Source organism: Cucumis melo, chromosome 7, assembly GCF_025177605.1.
Source record: "Cucumis melo cultivar AY chromosome 7, USDA_Cmelo_AY_1.0, whole genome shotgun sequence".
NCBI lineage: Eukaryota > Viridiplantae > Streptophyta > Magnoliopsida > Cucurbitales > Cucurbitaceae > Cucumis > Cucumis melo.
In genome coordinates this window covers 16,001,921-16,020,421 of record NC_066863.1, presented here as the reverse complement: position 1 = coordinate 16,020,421, position 18,501 = coordinate 16,001,921, and the positions used below count along the sequence as shown (strand labels likewise).

The window sequence follows — 18,501 nt, the reverse complement described above, 5'->3', positions numbered from 1 at the left end:
GTCGTCAGGTACAGCCATCCTATAAGAATGATCAAAGTATATTTTCATTATGTACACGATCCCTTAAAAAAATAAACAATATACACGATGACTTAATCGACTTAACAAATTGTTTAATTCAAACAGATGACTTAATCGACAAATAATGATAAATGGAAACATTTTTAACGCTTAACAATAGAACGCATAATGAAATCATAACCAAACATGAGTGTAACAATAGAACGATTGGAAGTGGACACGATTGAAATGATAAAGTATATGACTTATAGCATAGTTCAAAAACAACAAATGGAACTTACTAAAACAAACATGTTGACGATGAAGAAGGAAACTATTTGAGAAGAAAGGAGTAAGGGAATCAGAAATGGAGTATCAGGACGATCATGAGAATAAATGCTTGAGAGGAGAGAGAACACTGTGTTTGAAATGAAGTACATCAATCGACGGGCAGTACGTATATGGTGGGGTTTTTGCCAAAGGGGTAAGAATGTAAATTCGCTTAAGTTTAAAAATGTTGAACCGCCTTCGTTGACATAAACGCCGCATTTTTGAACGATCGTTTAGATATCACTGAAATTATTTATTCATGAATCATTTGGTATACGATCGGTTAGATTGGGCTTAGACGATTTGGTACACGATTTGTTTACGCGATCCTTTCGTACAAGATTGTTTAAAATATGCTACATGATTTTGTTAATTTGTTTGATACACGATCGTCTAGATTTGTCTACACAATTGATTATTATTTTTAACGATGGGTTAATTTTGTACACGATCATTTATAGTTTATACATGATTATTTACATTTGTTTACGCGATCGTTTACTTTGGAAGACTCTTTAGTACAATTTTGTTTAGATTAGGCTACACGACTTTGTGTAATTATTTTGGTACACTGATCGTTGAGATAGATTTGTCATTTTGATTGGTTAAATTTTTTTACTAATGGGTTAGTTTTTTTAGACGATCGTTTACAGTTCGTTTAATTTTTTCACGATCGTTTATTAAAATGAAGAGTTTTAGAAGGGACAAGTACGAAACATATCATAATTTATGTACATACGAAAACATAAGGGATCTATACTTTGAAATACGAAGACCAGGCAACAACATAAGAGAAAAAGAAGCAAGCCAGCGAAGAGGCGTAAACTATCTGGAGATGTCTTGTAAGAGGACACTGCAAAAGGTTTTCCTCTCATGGTCAGTCATCTCTACAAAACCCCGCATGTCGTCCATACGAGACAGCATATGCCTCTGGCACAACGCCCTTTCAATCCCACTTAAGTCGAGCATCTCACAAAATAGGCGTAAGAATTCTTGTCGAACGTGGGTGTCATTGACAAGGGCATGTGCAGGCCACTCGGTAATCGTTCTAAGTTGGTCGTTTGTAGTCTCGAGGGCCATATGTATGATGTCGAGTTCACCCTCTCGCTGGCTTCCCTTCTTTCTCTTCGATTTGTTGGATCCGCCCTACCGTTTGACGAACGAGTAGGTCGTGATGTGCGTACATTATCCTAGAACATGTCAAACTCTGGCTATACATGGATGGGAAGTCATCGTTCCCAAACGGCATGTTAAACCTCTCATACCCGATAGGCTCGTTAGACCCAACGTCGGCAAACCAGCGACCTGTCGCCCTATCGTATCTGAACACATATGCAAGTTCGTTGTAATAAGAAAAGGGTTTGTTAAGGAGTCTCTTCACTGCAGGATACGACTAGGAAAAAGAAAACAGGACTACTTAAAACTACTGATATGATAATTGTGAACTAAATGTACAATGCGCAAGTAGTGTGATGTTTAGATCATTTTCCTTACCCTAACCCAGGAATCGAACACTTCCTTTTCTGCAATGATGCATTTTTGTTCATCGTTCTAGCCGAAGCCACTGCACGTTGGCCCCCGCATTTCTTCGATGGCCTGAAAGGTCCGCTTAAAAGTATTCATTCTGCAATTGATTACATTAGTTGTACGGACACGACATCTAGGCAATTTATTGGCCATCATGCGTACCAATCAGGCCAGGTAACCTGGCCGGAACGTACCATTGTCGGACTTCTATCCCCCGTTGGGCACCAGCTCCATTAAACACTCTACGAGAGTGTCTTCCTCCTCAGGCGTCATACATGTTTTGGGGCACGGGACGAGATTGCGATACTGAGAAGCACAAATAACAACATATATTATGACCTATAATTATTGTTGTAAATCATGCACCATACATTAGATATGAAAAATGACAAAGTACATGTCATTTAAACCGACATACAATCGCAGGGGTTCTAATTTAAGCATTACACAATTACCATTCGGTGAACACCGCTTCAGCCAATTCGTCGTACCACTGAGCCACTTGATGTATTAAATGTATTCTCTAGTGTTGGTCATGGTGTACGCAGAATCCCCCTCGTTAAAGTCGTCAATGTCATCGCAATTGGGCATTTCCTTGTTTATCAAATTGTCCAGCAGGCAACATGCTAGGATGGTGCGACATTGCACTTGAAGGGGATAGTATGACTTCGTATGAAGTATTGTCCAACGACCCTTTAGAAGATCGAACACGCGCTCAATCACATTCCTCGTAGAATAGTGCTTCATGTTGAAGTATTCCTTTGCATTGGTTGGGGCATTTCCAGCACCACACCACTCTTGCAAGTGGTACCTTTGGCCTCTGTACGAGGTAAGAAATCTCTCAGTGTTTGGATAACCCGCATCGCACAGATAATAATATCCTAAACACAAAAACACGTGGATTATGCGCGTTGGATATGCACTTTCAAAATGGCTCATTCGTAAAATCAAAATCGTAAATACCCTTTGGCACTTGCAGTCCATTGGGTCGTGCAAAGGCATCCCGCGAAATCCGCGACTCTGGTGCAGATCCTTCCCAACTGGCGAGGACATATATGAAATCCCCTTTAATGTCGCAAATGTCGAGTACATTAGTCACAATTTCCTCCTTATGTGTTCTAAACATAGGGCGATCTGCTGCATGGATGTTAACCTTGATGTACGTCTTGTCCAACGCCTCAAGACAATCTACAAGTTTAAAGGAATGCATCTACATTAGTTTTATGTATTGATGCGTGAAATACAATATACTTCTACTACACGCACTTCGAAACACTTTCAATGTTGATCAATGCAGTTGTTTGTTATTGACACATGTTTCTTTATCAACTCGTCGTGGAGATGTAGCATAACCAACAAGACGAGGTTGAAATGTCGGGATACTGTCTCACCTAACCGTACAAACTCTCGTTGAATTACGTGGTTCTTCACATCATGGGCAAGAATGTGCAAGAACATCGCAACCATTTCCTCAACATCAATAACCTCTATCAAAGAAAGACCAGTTACAATTCTAAGCATATGGCATAGAATAGCGAATGTTCGCCTGTCCATGCGCGTGCTTTGTCAACACACAAGATTAGACTCTTGTATCATCCGAAATTACGCAAGCTGCCTAATTCTATGCCTAGTATCAGACGGGGGTATGTAGGATACGCTTATTGTTGTTCATTAGTGCATCCAACATTTGGAGCATCTGACATTGAGCCAGTGTGAATGCATATAGAACTTCAATAAGGGTTTGCTGATCCATATGAAAGTACCGAAAATTTTCTAAAAAATATACATTGTCAAAAGATCCACATTTAAGAAAAATTTCCAATTTGCACATAAACGAAAATTTTAAAATCAAACATCTGAAAATTTTTTGATTGAGGGATAGTCATTAGTTTTCATTTTAACAGCATAAGTTATTTGAAACCTTGTTTTAAAAGGGTGTAGCGATTAAACTGTTTAAAAATGCAACTGTATAATGACTACTTCACCATGTTTTTAACAACCGAAGTTTGATTTTCGTCATAACTTAGTTAAATGGGTATTATAATGTGAGGAAAATGTGTAGTAAACTACGTCTTAAATGTACTATATTTAATTACTTGGAAAACGTAGTGGCATATTTTAAAAACAACAATTTCAAAAATTGTTATGCGAAAAATATGTATAATCCTCATTTCTATTACGTTTCAATGAACGAAATTCACATTTTATAGCTATGATTGGTATGATAAGGTAGTAGAAAAGAAAAAAAAAACTTACTGAACAATTTGACATTGGGGTTGTAAGATTCGAAAGAAACTGCATTCCACGTCCATATAAAAAACGAACACAAATTTCTAACTTGGTAAGCGTAGAAAAAAATACAAAAGAATATGCCTTTTATTAAATAGATGAAATGTCCATACCAAAATTAGTTACAAAACCGTTAGTTTGTAAGCTACAAATAGTGTGAAATTGCATACTTTACAATATGAAATTTAAATCTACAACAGAGGCGAATCCTTAATACCTCTTACAAGGGTGGGTTGACCGCAAACGTTTTGCATACAAAACGTAAATAAGTTACGATACGACAAACGCCGAAAACATGTCAAGTAATTTAAATGCAGAATATGTGAAGAGAAATAAATCTAAAATGGAAGGATTACATACCTTGTACGTAGAAGCAAGGTCACGAAATGAAGATTCAATGATGATTGTTAAAAAAACAGTTTTTATGTGTAAAAATCATTTTTCAGAATATGTTAAGCAGCCTTAGAGTTAATAAATCGGTTCGATAAGTTGAACCAGATTCCATAGTTGTGGAAACATCAACGAGGAGGTAGGAAAAACATAGAACAAAGCATATGAGTAGGCAAATGAAATGACAAAGAATGCACGCAAGACATGAAATAAAGTGAATATCAATAACTTACGTGAGTATGGAAAGAACTTATGTGAGAATATACCAAAACATACATGAATACCAAATAAGGAAATATGGAATGTAGGTGAGAAACCAACACACAAACATATGTGAAAAAAGAAGGCAGAAACATACATACAAACAAAAGATTTGTAAAAGGAATTCCATAAGACAGAACAAGACAGAAGAAAGGTAACACGAATTAACAATGATGCCAATATGGAAAAAAAATTACATACTGAACAGAAAGTAGCAAAAGACAGAACAAGACAATAATAGAAATCACAAAAATGCGTGGTAAAATAAAAGAGGAAAGGTGAATATATAGGGGTGTCTAAGGGAAGTTAATATGCCATGAATGACCATACAAAAAAAAGTATGGGAATCTCTGTAAAGGACAGTGTAAAAGCATACAAAAGTGACAACTTTGGTCAAACCCTAACTATTGGCAGTACCCTATTTTCCACAGAATGGGTAGATTGTCATATAAATTGAAGGGATAAAAAAATTTGCAAAGGGTAGGTTTGGGCAGCCAATATTTCTCTACATAACAAGAGTCAGTCAAGACATGAACAAAACAAAGAAGAAAGTACATAATGGCAGTAAATGGAAATAACAATCAGAGGCAGAATAGACCAAAAGGTATGATCTTCACAGAGCCGAAACAAACAAGAATTGAAGGAAATTCTTTTACAAACAACCATTGCAAACAATTTTTTTTACAAGAATTAAAGCAAAAGTTTTTACAAGCAAAATACATGAGAACAAACATATAGGAATTTTTTTTAATTCAACCGAAAGGATGAAATATCACAACCAAACTTGTAAGAAATGAAATAAATAATGCAAATTCATTAAGTATTATTAAACAAATTCAGTTCGCAACAACAGTACTCATCATCGGTTGTCCAAAAAATAAATAAATAAAGAAAATACAACACTAGTGTTACCTCTCTATCATGCTCCACCCGCACCGATTGCCACAAAATGGTGTGGCGTGTAGCATCGGTCTGAAATCAGTAAAGGGAAATACGAATCAGCAAGGCTAACACAGCGGCAAATCGGCAAGTGGAGCGACAAGGGGACTTCGAATCGACTAAACCTGAACATGCATGTCCAAGGAGAAGTCGGATCCAAGACGTCCAATCCAAGTGAGCATTTCCAAGGCAACAAATGGTCCCCACCGATAAACGAAACCCATAAATTGAAACGTTTTGGAGGCAAGACCTTTCGACCAAGCCTTCAACGATTGGTTCGATATTTGGACAGTGAGGGAGATGATGAGGAGAGAGTGAGAGATGGAAACGACATGGTCGAAAGGAGGTTTTCTGGATGGAAGGGGGTTGATTTTATTATCCAACATAGGGACTTATGTATCCGGCTATTACAGAAGTCACTTCAAGTTGGACTTGAAGGAAATAAGGATAACAAGAAGAACCAAGGCGATGTATGAAGAAGGAACAAGAAATCGGTGATGGAAGAGAAAAGATGAATGGACATGCAAGACGGATTGAAGAGATACGTGAAGACAGATTGAATAGATACGTGAAGACGAATTGAAGAGATTCGTGAAGAGGGGTTGAAGAAGAAATGTGAGGGAGACAAATCGGTAGAGCACCAAAAGAGAGAGTGGAAGATCAGACAGATCAAAATATCGAAACAGGGAAAGAAAAAGAAGAAAGAAAGAAGGAAGAAGAAGAAACGAGGGATCTGTGATGTATATGACACAGGCCCATAGTGAAAAATTAAAAAATTTCTCCGTCAACCACGCCGTCAACAACGTGCACGAAATATATTTGGTACACGATCGATTAGATTTTGCTATCCGAAGGTACATGATCGTTTAGATTTGGATGAAATTTGGTTACATGATCGTCCAGCTTGATTACAATTAAATTTGGTTACACGATCGAATAAGATTTGAGACGATTGTTTTTTCAAAAGATGGCACACGATTGTTTATATTTTAGATAAAATGGTACAAGATCGTGTACATTTGTTTAAACGATCTTTTTTTACCATCATGTACATTTGGTAGGTGATCGTAAAAACAAAATTCACACCATCGTGTACATTGGTATACGCGATCATTTATTTTTCAAGATTTTATAGTACACAATCGTTGACATTTGGCTACACGATTTAATTAAAAAAATTTCATACACGATCGTTGACAAGGATAATCGTTGACAAGGATAAACAATATTTTTTAATCACAATCGTGTATAACGATATTTGTAATCACGATTATTGACAAGGATAATTCTTTTGATACACGATCATTTAGATTTGCAACCAATATGGTCTATTTTCTAGAACGATCGTCTACAGTTGCCTACTCCAATCTTTATACACAATCGTTTAAAGGTTTTTTTTTCAAGATTCTTTATACACGATTGTTTAAATTTGGGACAATATTTTCTTCTTCCAATTTGGCACATGGTCGTTTAGAGGAAAAAAAACGAGAGATCTGTGATGGAAAGATGTCGCAGCAAAAAAAAATGTCATAAGGGAAATCGAAGATAAACAAAGAGAAGAAGAAAAAAAGAAGAAGAAACGAGGAAGTTGTGATGGAAGGAAAATCGAAGATCCAACATGTGTTGAAGGGATGAGTGAAGACGTGTTGAATGGAGAAGTGAACACAGGAGAAAGAGATTGAAGGGTACAACCGAGTTTATGGAAACCCTAAAACTAAGGTTTCCATAATTCTTCCCTCAAAATGGGGTTAGGTTTAACTTAACCTAACCCCATAGTGACAACCCTTCCCCCAAACGCCCCCTAAATGATCTGGTGATTGTGTACCAATATCTAAACGATCTTTTAAACCATACTATATAATCGATCGATTAATTGCGGGGTATTTTTGTTATTTTACGTTGTAAGCTTGTGTGCTTTTTTGGTATAAGTATTTAAACGTTTTGTTCTATTTTTAAAAAATTTGTTGGTTGCTATGTTGAAAAATTAACATTTTTAATTTACTATTTATCTTGTTAGCTCATGTTTCTATAGTCAATAGTGTTCAATACTTAGTGGGCTAAATACACGGGGTATTCTCTCTTCCAACTCTAACTCCTAGTCTAAATACACTAAGATTCGCAATTGATGATTCAAAAGTGAGGAGTTTAAAGTCAAATTTGATGATGGTGAAAAGTATAGTTTAGTGAATAAGATATGGATGTATTAATTATTAATTAAAAAGAAAAACAAATTGAATGGGCGGATTGAATTAAAAGAGAAAAAGAAAAAGAAAAGGCTGGGGCAAATCTGAGAGTTTGAAAAAGTAGAAGGTCAAATTTGAAAAGAGAAAAGAGAGGATTAATCGAAAAGCATGATTTCACTTATGTATTTGTCTGCACGATTGACCCATTGGCTTCATCGCCCCCCTGAAAGCAGGGGGCTCAGATCAACAGCCTCAGCCTCTGCCTCTGAAGAACAACCAAAAAGCCGTCATGGACTTCCACCGGAATCCTTCCATCAACAATCGCCATTCCTCTTCCCCTTCCTCCTCCTCCGCCTCCTCCACCACCGCCCTTCATAATCCCACTGCCACCGCTTCCGCCTCCGCCTCCGCCGACACCGACCCTATGCACTCCTGGTGGGAGTCCGTTTCCAAAGCCCGTTCTCGCATCCACGCTCTTTCCTCTATCCTTCCCCCTCATTCCGACTCTTTTTTCCTCTCCTCCGTCGCCGATTCCGACCGCCCTGCTCTCTCTCTTTTGTCTTCTCATGATGCTTACTCCGTCATCTCCTCTGCTCTCTCCTCCTCCCACTCTGGATCTGGTTCTGACCCTCTTTGCCACTGGCTTTACGATACTTTTCTCTCTTCCGATCCCCATCTCCGCCTTGTTGTTCTTTCTTTCCTTCCTCTTCTTTCCTCCTTGTATCTTTCTCGTGTCCATTCTACTTCCTCCGATTCCCCTTCTCTCCCTTCTCTCGCCGGCTTTGAGGCTGTGCTTCTTGCGCTCTATTCCTCTGAGGTTAAGTCTCGGGCAGGAAAGCCTGTTGTTGTCTCCATTCCTGATCTTTCGCAGCCTTCTCTCTACCATTCTCCTCTGAATAAGCCCAATTCTGGTGCTCAAGCTCAAGCCAGGCCGTCTGTTGGGGTTCTTTCCCCTTCGCTTGAACCACAGAACGCGGTGAAGTCGACAAAAAGAGCTTGCATTGTTGGTGTTGCTCTTGATTGCTATTACAAACAGATCTCGCAGATGCCGAGCTGGTCAAAGCTTGCATTCTGCAGATCTGCTGCGTCGTGGGCTGGGCAAGATTGTTGCTGCACGAGAGAGTTCGATAAAGAGGATGGTTTGGATGTTGGTGGGTTTTCGGAGAAAAGGGCATTAGAGTATACGGATGAGATAGAAGATGCTTCGGAAGAAATGGGTAGACTACAAATTGAGAAATGTGGGAACAATTCCAATGATTCAGAACCTAAGGGGTCAAGAATTCCTCTACCGTGGGAGCTTTTGCAGCCAATTCTTAGAATTTTAGGACATTGTTTATTGGCTCCTTTGAATTCGCAAGATGTTAAGGATGAAGCTTCCGTTGCTGTCAGGTGTTTATATGCGAGGGCATCTCATGATTTGGTACCGCAAGTAATATTGGCAACTCGTAGTCTTATTCAACTTGACAACAGAACTCGTGCAGCTGCAAAGGCTGCAGCAGCAAATTCTTCTTCTAATGCTAATACACCCAGCAAAGATAAGAAACCAGAAATCCTATTGGTCTCAAAATGAACGATTTCAATGTCATTCGGTTTGCAGGTAACAGATGTTGTATAGTGAATCTGAAGCGGTTGAACATTACTTTTGTTTAGGATAATACTGAATGGATGTCTGTATTCTTATATGATGGTTAAATCTCTTACCAAGTCACAAGCCTTTTGAGTTGTACTTTTATAGGATTTTATAGTACTTGTGTTTTGTGGCTGAGTAGACCACTTTGGTTAGAATTTCATGTGCTTGCTTATACATGGAGGGTAATTTTTTTTTTTTCTTTTTCTACTTTTGATTTTCTGTTACAGTTGGTGTGTATCGTCAAAGTTTTAAATAACTCGAGTTTTATACTTGTCGTGTGCTTCATTTTGATAGTGATTTTTCGGATTTATGTCATATACAATTCTTTTGTGTTTTGTCTATTTAATCCATGCCAATGTTTAGTAAGTTTGGTAGCATGAGCTGAATTTCGTTTATTGACTTTAGTTTGGAAATTTTAATTGTATATTAAACAGAAAATCTCCTTTATTGGCAATGTTTGAACATGTTTATGGCCCTACTGATTATTTTGTTGTGTTCCTTCAATATTATCCTTTGATTTGGTGGTCAATTTTGCATTCAATGTTCAATTGGTGGCTTGATGCCCTTGCTACGAAGAGAGATGGCATGCTAAGCAGTACAGTTGTCAGGTCTTATGTTTTCCAGGGATCTTTTTTCTTACCATTTATTGTCTGGTGACTTGCCTTTTACGTGATGTTTCTAATAGTTGCAACGTTGCCTTCTCAGAGGGATAATTATCATTCGTAGTTGAGTTCCCATTGTAAATCTTTCGGTTATCTCCTCTCCATTCCCTTTCCCTATTTTTGTTTCTCTTAAACCATCTTCTCCTCTCAAACTGGAATCTACTCTAGACCCACTGTGTTTTCTACTTTAAAGATTCAAACCTCCATCTACCTAAGAGCAACTCCATTCTGTCATCTTTAGATAGAACTTTGGCTTGTCTATTTGTTAGACTCCTGTTTTTCATCTTTACTCTCTACCCTAGACCACTAGGCTTTTCTTTCTAAGAATGCACCGAGTTTTGTCTGGTCATTTGCCTCCTGTTTTTCTATTTCTTTTTCTTAAATCATTGCATCCTTCTTGATGATGTTGAGGTTGGGATGATGATACTTTTGAACTTCAGTCAGATCATGGTATGTTTCTTGTTGAAATGTAGGCTGTGGGTGATAGGAACACTCGCACAGAAAAACACTAGCATAACTTTTACATGATAGATTGTTTGCAAACAATTGTAGGATTTCGGATTTTGAAGATGTTTTCTCTGGTGCCAAAACATTCTACAATACTGAGGGGAAAAAACCCCCATCTCTAGCAGGCAGGGTTTAGCATTTCAGTGCCCTATATCTAAAACGGAGCTCCGATAGTTCATTGTGGCTGATTGCACATAATTTGGCTTCCTTTGCCACCAGGGCCATTTTCCGATCATCCTCTGGCAAGGCTGCCACTCTTCTGACTGTCGGAGCCAGAGCAGCTCCGACTCGTTCACCATTACACATTGCTTCGAAACAACCTTTCTCTCAGTTCACTTTAAGGATTCCGATTGAAATGAACTTCTTCATGGAATCTATGCTTCTATTCCATTCTGCAACTTCTTCCTCATTAATGACTTCGAAGCTTTGTGTTTCTCGCCATAGTTATGGTTGGCTTTCAGAAGTGTCTGGCTTGCAAAGTTTGATATATGATGATGATTGGAAAAGATTTTGACCACCTGAGCAACATATTCTATTCAACCCGACTTGTCGATCTTATACTTCGAATTTTGTTTCCTCAGGAAGCATATATTCCCCAAATAAATATAAAGTAACAATTTTGCTGTGACTGCCGTATGTTACTTGCGGTTAGTGACTTCATAAACATTCTACATTACTGATGAATTCTGTATCTCAAGTTATGATATGTCCAAATCCTGTCTTTACTGCCTGATCTGGATATGTTATTAACATTGGCGTTTTGATAGACAACCACCTTACTTAAACAGGATCTATTATATTGGCTGTACAACCGGGTTCTTAAGTTATGACATTGTGATAGATATGGTTGCAGGTTCTGTCAGTATTAATTTGAACCCACTCGCTTCTTATTCGAGCAGACCAGGGTTTGGTGGCTGTGAAACTATGGTTCATATTATTTGTTCTATTTCATGGAGGATTATATATTAATTGATACTGTGAAATCCGTGCTCTGTTTGTGTTGAGGATATAGGATTTATTGAGGATATACTCTGCTCTGTTCTTTTTCTCCCAAACGGGAATATAATGTGTTGGTTATTCCAATTTGATTTTAAAGATATACCCCATCAAAGATTGAGGGTATCTTCTAAATTTGAGTACTAACAATATAAATTTGGAAATTTGGAAATACTTTAATTTCTGACAAGGCTAGGTATTTGTTGAAATCTTTTACCACTAGATAATTTAATGGTGCATGCAATCTTTTTAAAACCATACTTTTTGGTGAATAACACACATATTAGTTAATCTATGCTTGTTTTTGGTAGGGTAATGAATTGTTTCTTTTTAATTTATCTCTTCCTTGAGGAGGTACGTAAATCTGGGAGTTTAGTAACTACGTTTATCTTGTTGTGTCAAGTTAGTTTACAAACTTCAAAGAAGTCAAAGAACGTGTTACCTTTCATCTGACCATTAGTAGGGTTCAATAAAGATGTATTTGAAACTTTGTAAGATTAAGAAATAGAAATAAAAACTAAACAAATACATTTATTAGAGATTATGCATTACCTTAATTAAATAGGGCAGAAAGGGAAGATTTGAAGGATCTAAAGCACATATATATAGGAACGTCATCCAATGATTAATCCTCGTTTTCAAGTTTTGCTCCAAAAAAAAAAAAAAAAAAAAAAAAGAGAGAGAGGAGGGCACAAGACAAGGAAGCCTCTACGCACCGTTAGCAACAGTCAAAAAGTTTAGCAAATTCCTATGCTCCATTTTGTGAGCAGATTACCTCACATACATCTTTGTCTCTTGTCTCTAGCCTCTTTTGCAAATAAGTTTTTAAAGCTTAAATATACTTTTTAAAGCCACAAAATATGAAGTTTATTAACAGCACTGTGTTATGAAAGAAAGGAAAACAAATCAAAATATTTGTCTCATCATTACGTACAATTACAATCAGACATTGTTTCAGATGTCTATTACCTATTCTATTCAAGCTGGATTGGAAACAATGTCAAACAACAAACCTTGTACCGTTTCTGGAATATCCATTTTTCAATATAAAACGAGTGAATCATTTCCTTGTTTTCATCTTTAAGATGAATATAAAAGTTCAGATTGGATAGCTGTCAGAGGAACTTAAAACAAAGATGGTTTTGATCTCATCGACATTGCTTAGTAGAAATCTGTTGCCATTGAACATTTGCTCAGAGTTGGACTTTTGAGCATGGAGTTTTCTTTGTTCTTCTTTGCTGCAATACTATTGTGTGGCTCTGTTGTGGCTCAAATTGATACCCTTGTTGGGTTTAATGGAGATGAGAGAGATGCGCTATATGCCTTGAAGGCAACTTTTAATGACACTTTCCTTAACAGAAATTGGACTGGAACTCACTGCCACAACAATCAACCTCCTCTTTGGTATGGCCTTCAATGCGTCGATGGCCGAGTCACGGCGATATCGTTGGATGGTTTGGGATTGGTGGGGAAAATTAAATTCAGTGCATTCAACAAGTTCACTGAATTGTCGGCTTTAAGCTTGAAGAATAATTCATTGTCAGGAAATGTATTCAGTTTCACTTCCAACCAGAAGATGAAGACTATAGATCTATCATCCAATGCATTCGATGGGTCGATTCCGGTTTCTCTTGTGAGTTTAAGTTCATTGGAGTCATTGCAGCTTCAAAACAACAGGCTTACTGGTTCCATACCTGAACTCAACCAGTCTTCCTTAGCGTTATTCAATGTCTCAAACAACAACCTCAGTGGTTTCATTCCAAGAACAAAGGTTCTTCAATCGTTCGGTGCTGGATCCTACGGTGGTAATCCTGGACTCTGCGGTCCACCCACCGATGCTGTCTGCAACTCATTCATAAAAGGGTCAAAAAATGCAGCAGAACCTCCTGATACTAATAAAGCCACTAACGATAATTCTTCTTCCAAGGCTCATGTCATTTTGTTGCTAATTCTTGTTATTGTACTTTTTTTTGTTGCTAATCTATTGCTGCTCCTTCTCTACTTCAAGAAACATAGAGAGCTAAAGGAGCTCATAAAGAAACTAGGCAGTAATGAAACAAAAGAGAAGAAAAATGAAAGCATGATTGATATCTCAATTCAAAACCAACAACCTGCAGCAGCAGCAGCAGCAGATGAAGGAGGGAAGCTCATCTTCACGGAGGAGGGAGAAAATTTCCAACTTGGAGATCTTCTAAAAGCTTCAGCTGAGGGACTAGGTAAGGGGATATTTGGAAATAGTTATAAGGCTATGCTTGAAGGCAGGCCGCCTATCGTTGTCAAGCGGCTCAGAGATCTGAAACCGTTAACCCTTGATGAATTCATGAAGCAAGTACAACTCATTGCTAAGCTAAGGCACCCAAACCTGCTTAAACTTGTTGCCTATTTCTACACCAAAGAAGAGAAGCTTTTGCTCTACAAATATGCAGAAAAAGGAAACTTGTTTGATAGAATTCATGGTATGCTCCAGCTCTCTAGACTCTCATTCTCTCTCTCATACAAACTGCAATAGATAAGTTAAATCATGTAGTTAAAAAACTGTTAAATAACCTATGAACTCAAAAACTTTAAAGCTCAATACAATAAACTTAATTATATTAAGACTTACAACACTCCCTCTCACACTAGGGCTTCCGAATCTGCACAAGTCCCATCAAATGAAAATCAATACTAAGTGGCAAAGATTTGAACACTTAACCTACCTTCTATTCTATAAAGCCATATAAAATCACTACTCAATCCAAATGCTTGAGCGGATAGATTGGATTTTTCTTAACTTCAAAGAATGATATTTACAGGAGGCAGAGGTGTGGGGAGAGTTCCGTTCAGGTGGAGTTCAAGATTGATTGTTGCTCTAGGTGTGGCAAGAGCTTTAGAATTTCTCCATCTCAATAGCAAGCCAAGTACCATGAGTGTCCCACACGGAAACTTAAAATCTTCAAATGTATTACTTGGAGAGAATGATGAGGTTCTTGTTTCAGATTATGGGTTTGCTTCACTTGTTGCCCTTCCCATAGCAGCACAATGCATGGTTTCATACAGATCACCTGAATATCAACAAATGAAAAGAGTATCAAGAAAATCAGATGTTTGGAGCTTTGGTTGCCTTCTTATTGAACTTTTGACAGGAAAAATCTCATCTCATTCAGCACCAGAAGAATCTCATGGAGTTGATTTATGTGCTTGGGTTAATAGAGCAGTTAGAGAAGAATGGACAGCAGAAATATTTGACTCAGAAATAGCTTCGCAAAGGTCTGCTATTCCAGGAATGTTGAATCTATTGCAAATTGCAATACATTGTTCAAATATTTCACCTGACAAAAGACCAGAGATGAGTGAAGTTGTTAAAGAGATCGAAAACATCAAACTCATAGAAAATGGAGAAGAATATAGCTCTTCGTTTGATAGATCCTTAACAGATGATTCAATGTCCACGGTTGGCTCTGGGATTGCAATGGATGAGAGATGAAAGATGCCAACTACTTCAGTTTAATCCAAGTTTTTAAGAACTTGTCTTAGCATATTGTTATTGAGATTCTTCTCTATCCTATAATTTTCTTCTTTATGTAATATGAATAAGGCAACCAAGTATTTGTTATTTCTTAGATTGTGTGGATTGGAAATGCATATATGGTTTTGCTGTTGAATTTTGATGTTCATTCATTGAATTAGAGTATGTTGATTCACAGGAATAATTTGACTATGTTTCATTTTTCTTTGAACAAATTGCTAAAACCAACTTGGTAAGAATCAAGTCATCTAATTTATAAAAGTATTAATATTAGAGTCTCAAATTTTGCATAATGGCAAAGATCATAATTATTTTATGGATTGAAGGTTCAATTCTTATGATTTAGGAGCCCTATTTATACGACTATAATAAGTTTTGAGAGTTTAATTTTAACATTTCTACAAGTTTGAGAGTTCGAATTTTACAATTAAAAGTTCCATGGTGTAATTGTAACTATCACTACACTTCAAGAGAAGTTTTTGTAATTTTGTCATTTTTCACTTTAAGGAGCTTGATGCATAGAGTTGAGTTAAATTGGTAATTGTTGTCTAGAGGGTTCAATTGTCTATGTTTAGAGTAAAGTGTTGAGTTAAGTTGAGTTTGAATGTACATGTTTAAGGTGCTAAGTTGAGATGAGTTGAATCATAGAGTCAATGTCAAGGGTGAAGAATTGAGTTAGGCTAAGGGTGTAGAATTGAGTTAGTTGAAGTGTCTGGTGTAGTTTTTTCTAAACAAAATTGACAAATGAAGGTTTGTTAACATCTCCATGCACGTCGTTATCCATCTGATCGGGCGAGACGAGGTGAATAAAATAATTATATAATATTTATTTACTTATTAGATATGTTAATGATTTTTTTTATCATTATCGACGTTGTCTACTTTCTGCCCAATGTTTTAAAATAATTTTCAGCTGCTTAAGAATTTTTTATCATTTTGTGACCGTTCAACATTCCCTATATAAGGAACCCTTCTTGATTCATTTTCATATCCTCATAGAAAAAGTATATTGAGTTCATATCTCTTTCCCCCTCTCTCTTGTCCCCATCTCTATTCATACTTATTTTCTTTACTTTCAAATGTTTTCCGAGAAATAGTGCGAAGGGTGTTGGTATTCTGATCTCGAACTAGGTGGAGCTCTAATGATGCAATTTCGAGCAATAGGTTTAAGCATCAAATATCGATGTTTTGTCCACCGATTTCAACCATCCATTCAGATTTGAAGGAGCACATTTCAATAAAGAAAGTTGTTGAAGCTCTTACGAAGGAGAAGCCAGCAGTCTAAGAAAATCAAAAACACCGCCGACTAGAAGGAGAAAGATTTTGTGTGTAAAAATTTTATATTAAATGGTTTGACTAATGATCTTTATGATTATTGCAACACAATGTCCACAACAAAAAAAAGTATGGAATGCCCTACAGAAAAATATGACACCGAAGAGGTGGGTTCGAAAAAATATTCTATTAATCGTTATATGAAGTTCCAGATGTCGAATGACAGATTTGTAGAAGTCCAATCCCATGAGAAGATCATTCATGAGATTATAAGCGAAGATATAAATCTATATGAGCAATTCCAAGTTTCTGCGCTTACTAATAAGGTATCTCCAAGTTGGAAGGATTTCAAGAATACTCTAAGGCACAAAATCAATGAGTTTTCTTTGGAAATCTAATTACGCACCCGAAGACCGAAGACGAGACACACAAGCAAGACTAGAAGAGGAGATAAGCTTCGTACAAAGAAAGACTTTTACTATTGTTCTAAAACCTAAGCTAAAGGCAAAAAGGAACAAGATAAAAGCTCAGATTCGAAAATCCAACAACTAGAAAAAGAAGAATCATAATCCCTATGCAGCAGGAATGATACAACTTCCTTGCTATAATTGTAGATACAACTTCCTTGCTATAATTGTAATAAGCTTGGTCACATAGCTAGAAATTATAGGAACAAGAATCATCTTGTTGGTCAGATGCATTTGACTGAGAAGGTTGTGCCATGAACACATAAATAAATGTGATCAAGGGTTTTAAAGAGTGGTGGCTAGATACTAGCGGTACACACCATGTCTATCATGACCTCAATTTATTTAAAACTTATAATGAAACTAAGTATAGAAAAATATTATTAGGGGATCACCACTCAATGAAGGTCGCTGAATGGGCGGAAGTACAGCTAAAATTTACCTCTAGAAGGACTGTACCCCAAAGGAAGTTTTGCACACTCCTAAAATTAAGGAAGAATCTAGTCTCGGGCTATCTTCTCAACAAGGTTTCTTTACTCATATCATAGGAGCAGACTTATTTACTCTTACTAAAAATAATGTATTTGTGGGAAAAAGGTACACTACACGATAGATGGAACGTTGAAACTCAACCTTGAAACCAATAAAAATTAGTCTTCTGCTTATAATGGTGTGTTCTTTTAATGTTTGGCATGCTATATTTTTTTTATGTTAATAAACAGATAATTAGTAACATGAGTAGGTTAGACAAGATTCCTAATTTATCTTTGAATGAGTTAATGTTTTAGTTAGGCTAAAATAAACAAAACTTTAAATAATATCTGTAATTAAGAAATTTGAGTCTATAAATTTAATTCATCCAGACTTATGTGAATTTGATGGTTGTTGAATAAGAAATTTTGGAACCAATTACAAATTGTCACATCATTTACTAAAATAATTGTATTTGGGATTAACTAAAAATTGACATGCGTCCTAAATTAAATTTAAAGACAAATTAGACAATTCTAATGATGTCACATGTCTTTATTATGACAATTGGATCAAATTAATTATTTTGGTTCAATTAAATATTATTTACTTGCACTAAAATTCAATTAACCCAAAAATAAGCTTAATTTAGCCCAAAATTAAATATGACTCGTGATTGAACCCATGGTGGTCCATGGACCAACTAGGCCCAAGTCCATAAAAGCCCATCAAGAAACTCTATAAATAGAGGAGTTTTCTTCACTTGTGGGGAGGGAAATTTTTTACTCCAGAAGGTCTAGATAATTCTCCCAACTCCTGAAGTCGACCACTCGAAGGTTGAAGCTCCTTTAAAGATACAAGCTTTCTTCCAAGACTCCAACTTCAAGAACATCACGTGTTTCGCTTCCTCAAATCAAGCGTAAGCATCCAGCCGAGAGAGATCAGAGGATCAAATTATAGAGATCGAACCACATCGCATCAAATCAACATAAATACAACATCAATACAAGTTCAACTCCACGAATAAATTTTTTCGGAAGTCTCGTGTGAACAATTTAGCACACCC

The 18,501-nt window shown here is 36.8% G+C and overlaps 2 protein-coding genes across 3 annotated transcripts; one reads left to right on the top strand and one right to left on the bottom strand.

The window, feature by feature from the left end:
• Positions 1 to 2,367: 2,367 nt before the first annotated feature.
• LOC127150388 (protein ALP1-like) lies at positions 2,368 to 3,411 on the bottom strand. The gene is made up of 3 exons (XM_051088094.1): positions 3,249 to 3,411; positions 2,821 to 3,045; positions 2,368 to 2,738 (listed from the first exon to the last, which is right to left on the bottom strand). The coding sequence occupies exons 1-3, from the start codon at positions 3,409 to 3,411 to the stop codon at positions 2,368 to 2,370; spliced, it is 759 nt and encodes a 252-aa protein (XP_050944051.1).
• A 4,661-nt stretch (positions 3,412 to 8,072) lies between these two features.
• On the top strand, positions 8,073 to 15,338 carry LOC103495768 (probable inactive receptor kinase At2g26730). 2 transcript variants are annotated; one of them, XM_008457428.3, is made up of 3 exons: positions 9,156 to 9,516; positions 13,074 to 14,170; positions 14,510 to 15,338. In XM_008457428.3, exons 1-3 carry the CDS (start codon positions 9,434 to 9,436, stop codon positions 15,178 to 15,180), a joined length of 1,851 nt encoding a protein of 616 aa, XP_008455650.3. In that variant the 5' UTR covers positions 9,156 to 9,433; the 3' UTR covers positions 15,181 to 15,338. The 2 variants fall into 2 exon arrangements, with proteins under 2 accessions (XP_008455651.2, XP_008455650.3); XM_008457429.3 differs by lacking the exons at positions 13,074 to 14,170; positions 14,510 to 15,338 and adding an exon at positions 11,572 to 11,801 and having other exon boundaries at positions 8,073 to 9,516.
• The last annotated feature ends 3,163 nt before the right edge of the window (positions 15,339 to 18,501 follow it).

Coding starts and splice junctions, on each gene's coding strand:
- LOC127150388 (XM_051088094.1), bottom strand. CDS start 3,411: ATGGACAGGCGAACATTCGCTATTCTATGCCATATGCTTAGAATTGTA. Junction 3,046..3,248: donor ACGAGAGTTTGTACGGTTAG/GTGAGACAGTAT, acceptor TTAAACTTGTAG/ATTGTCTTGAGGCGTTGGAC. Junction 2,739..2,820: donor TGGACTGCAAGTGCCAAAGG/GTATTTACGATT, acceptor TTTTGTGTTTAG/GATATTATTATCTGTGCGAT.
- LOC103495768 (XM_008457428.3), top strand. CDS start 9,434: ATGCTAATACACCCAGCAAAGATAAGAAACCAGAAATCCTATTGGTCT. Junction 9,517..13,073: donor CAATGTCATTCGGTTTGCAG/GTAACAGATGTT, acceptor TTTCCTTAACAG/AAATTGGACTGGAACTCACT. Junction 14,171..14,509: donor CTTGTTTGATAGAATTCATG/GTATGCTCCAGC, acceptor TGATATTTACAG/GAGGCAGAGGTGTGGGGAGA.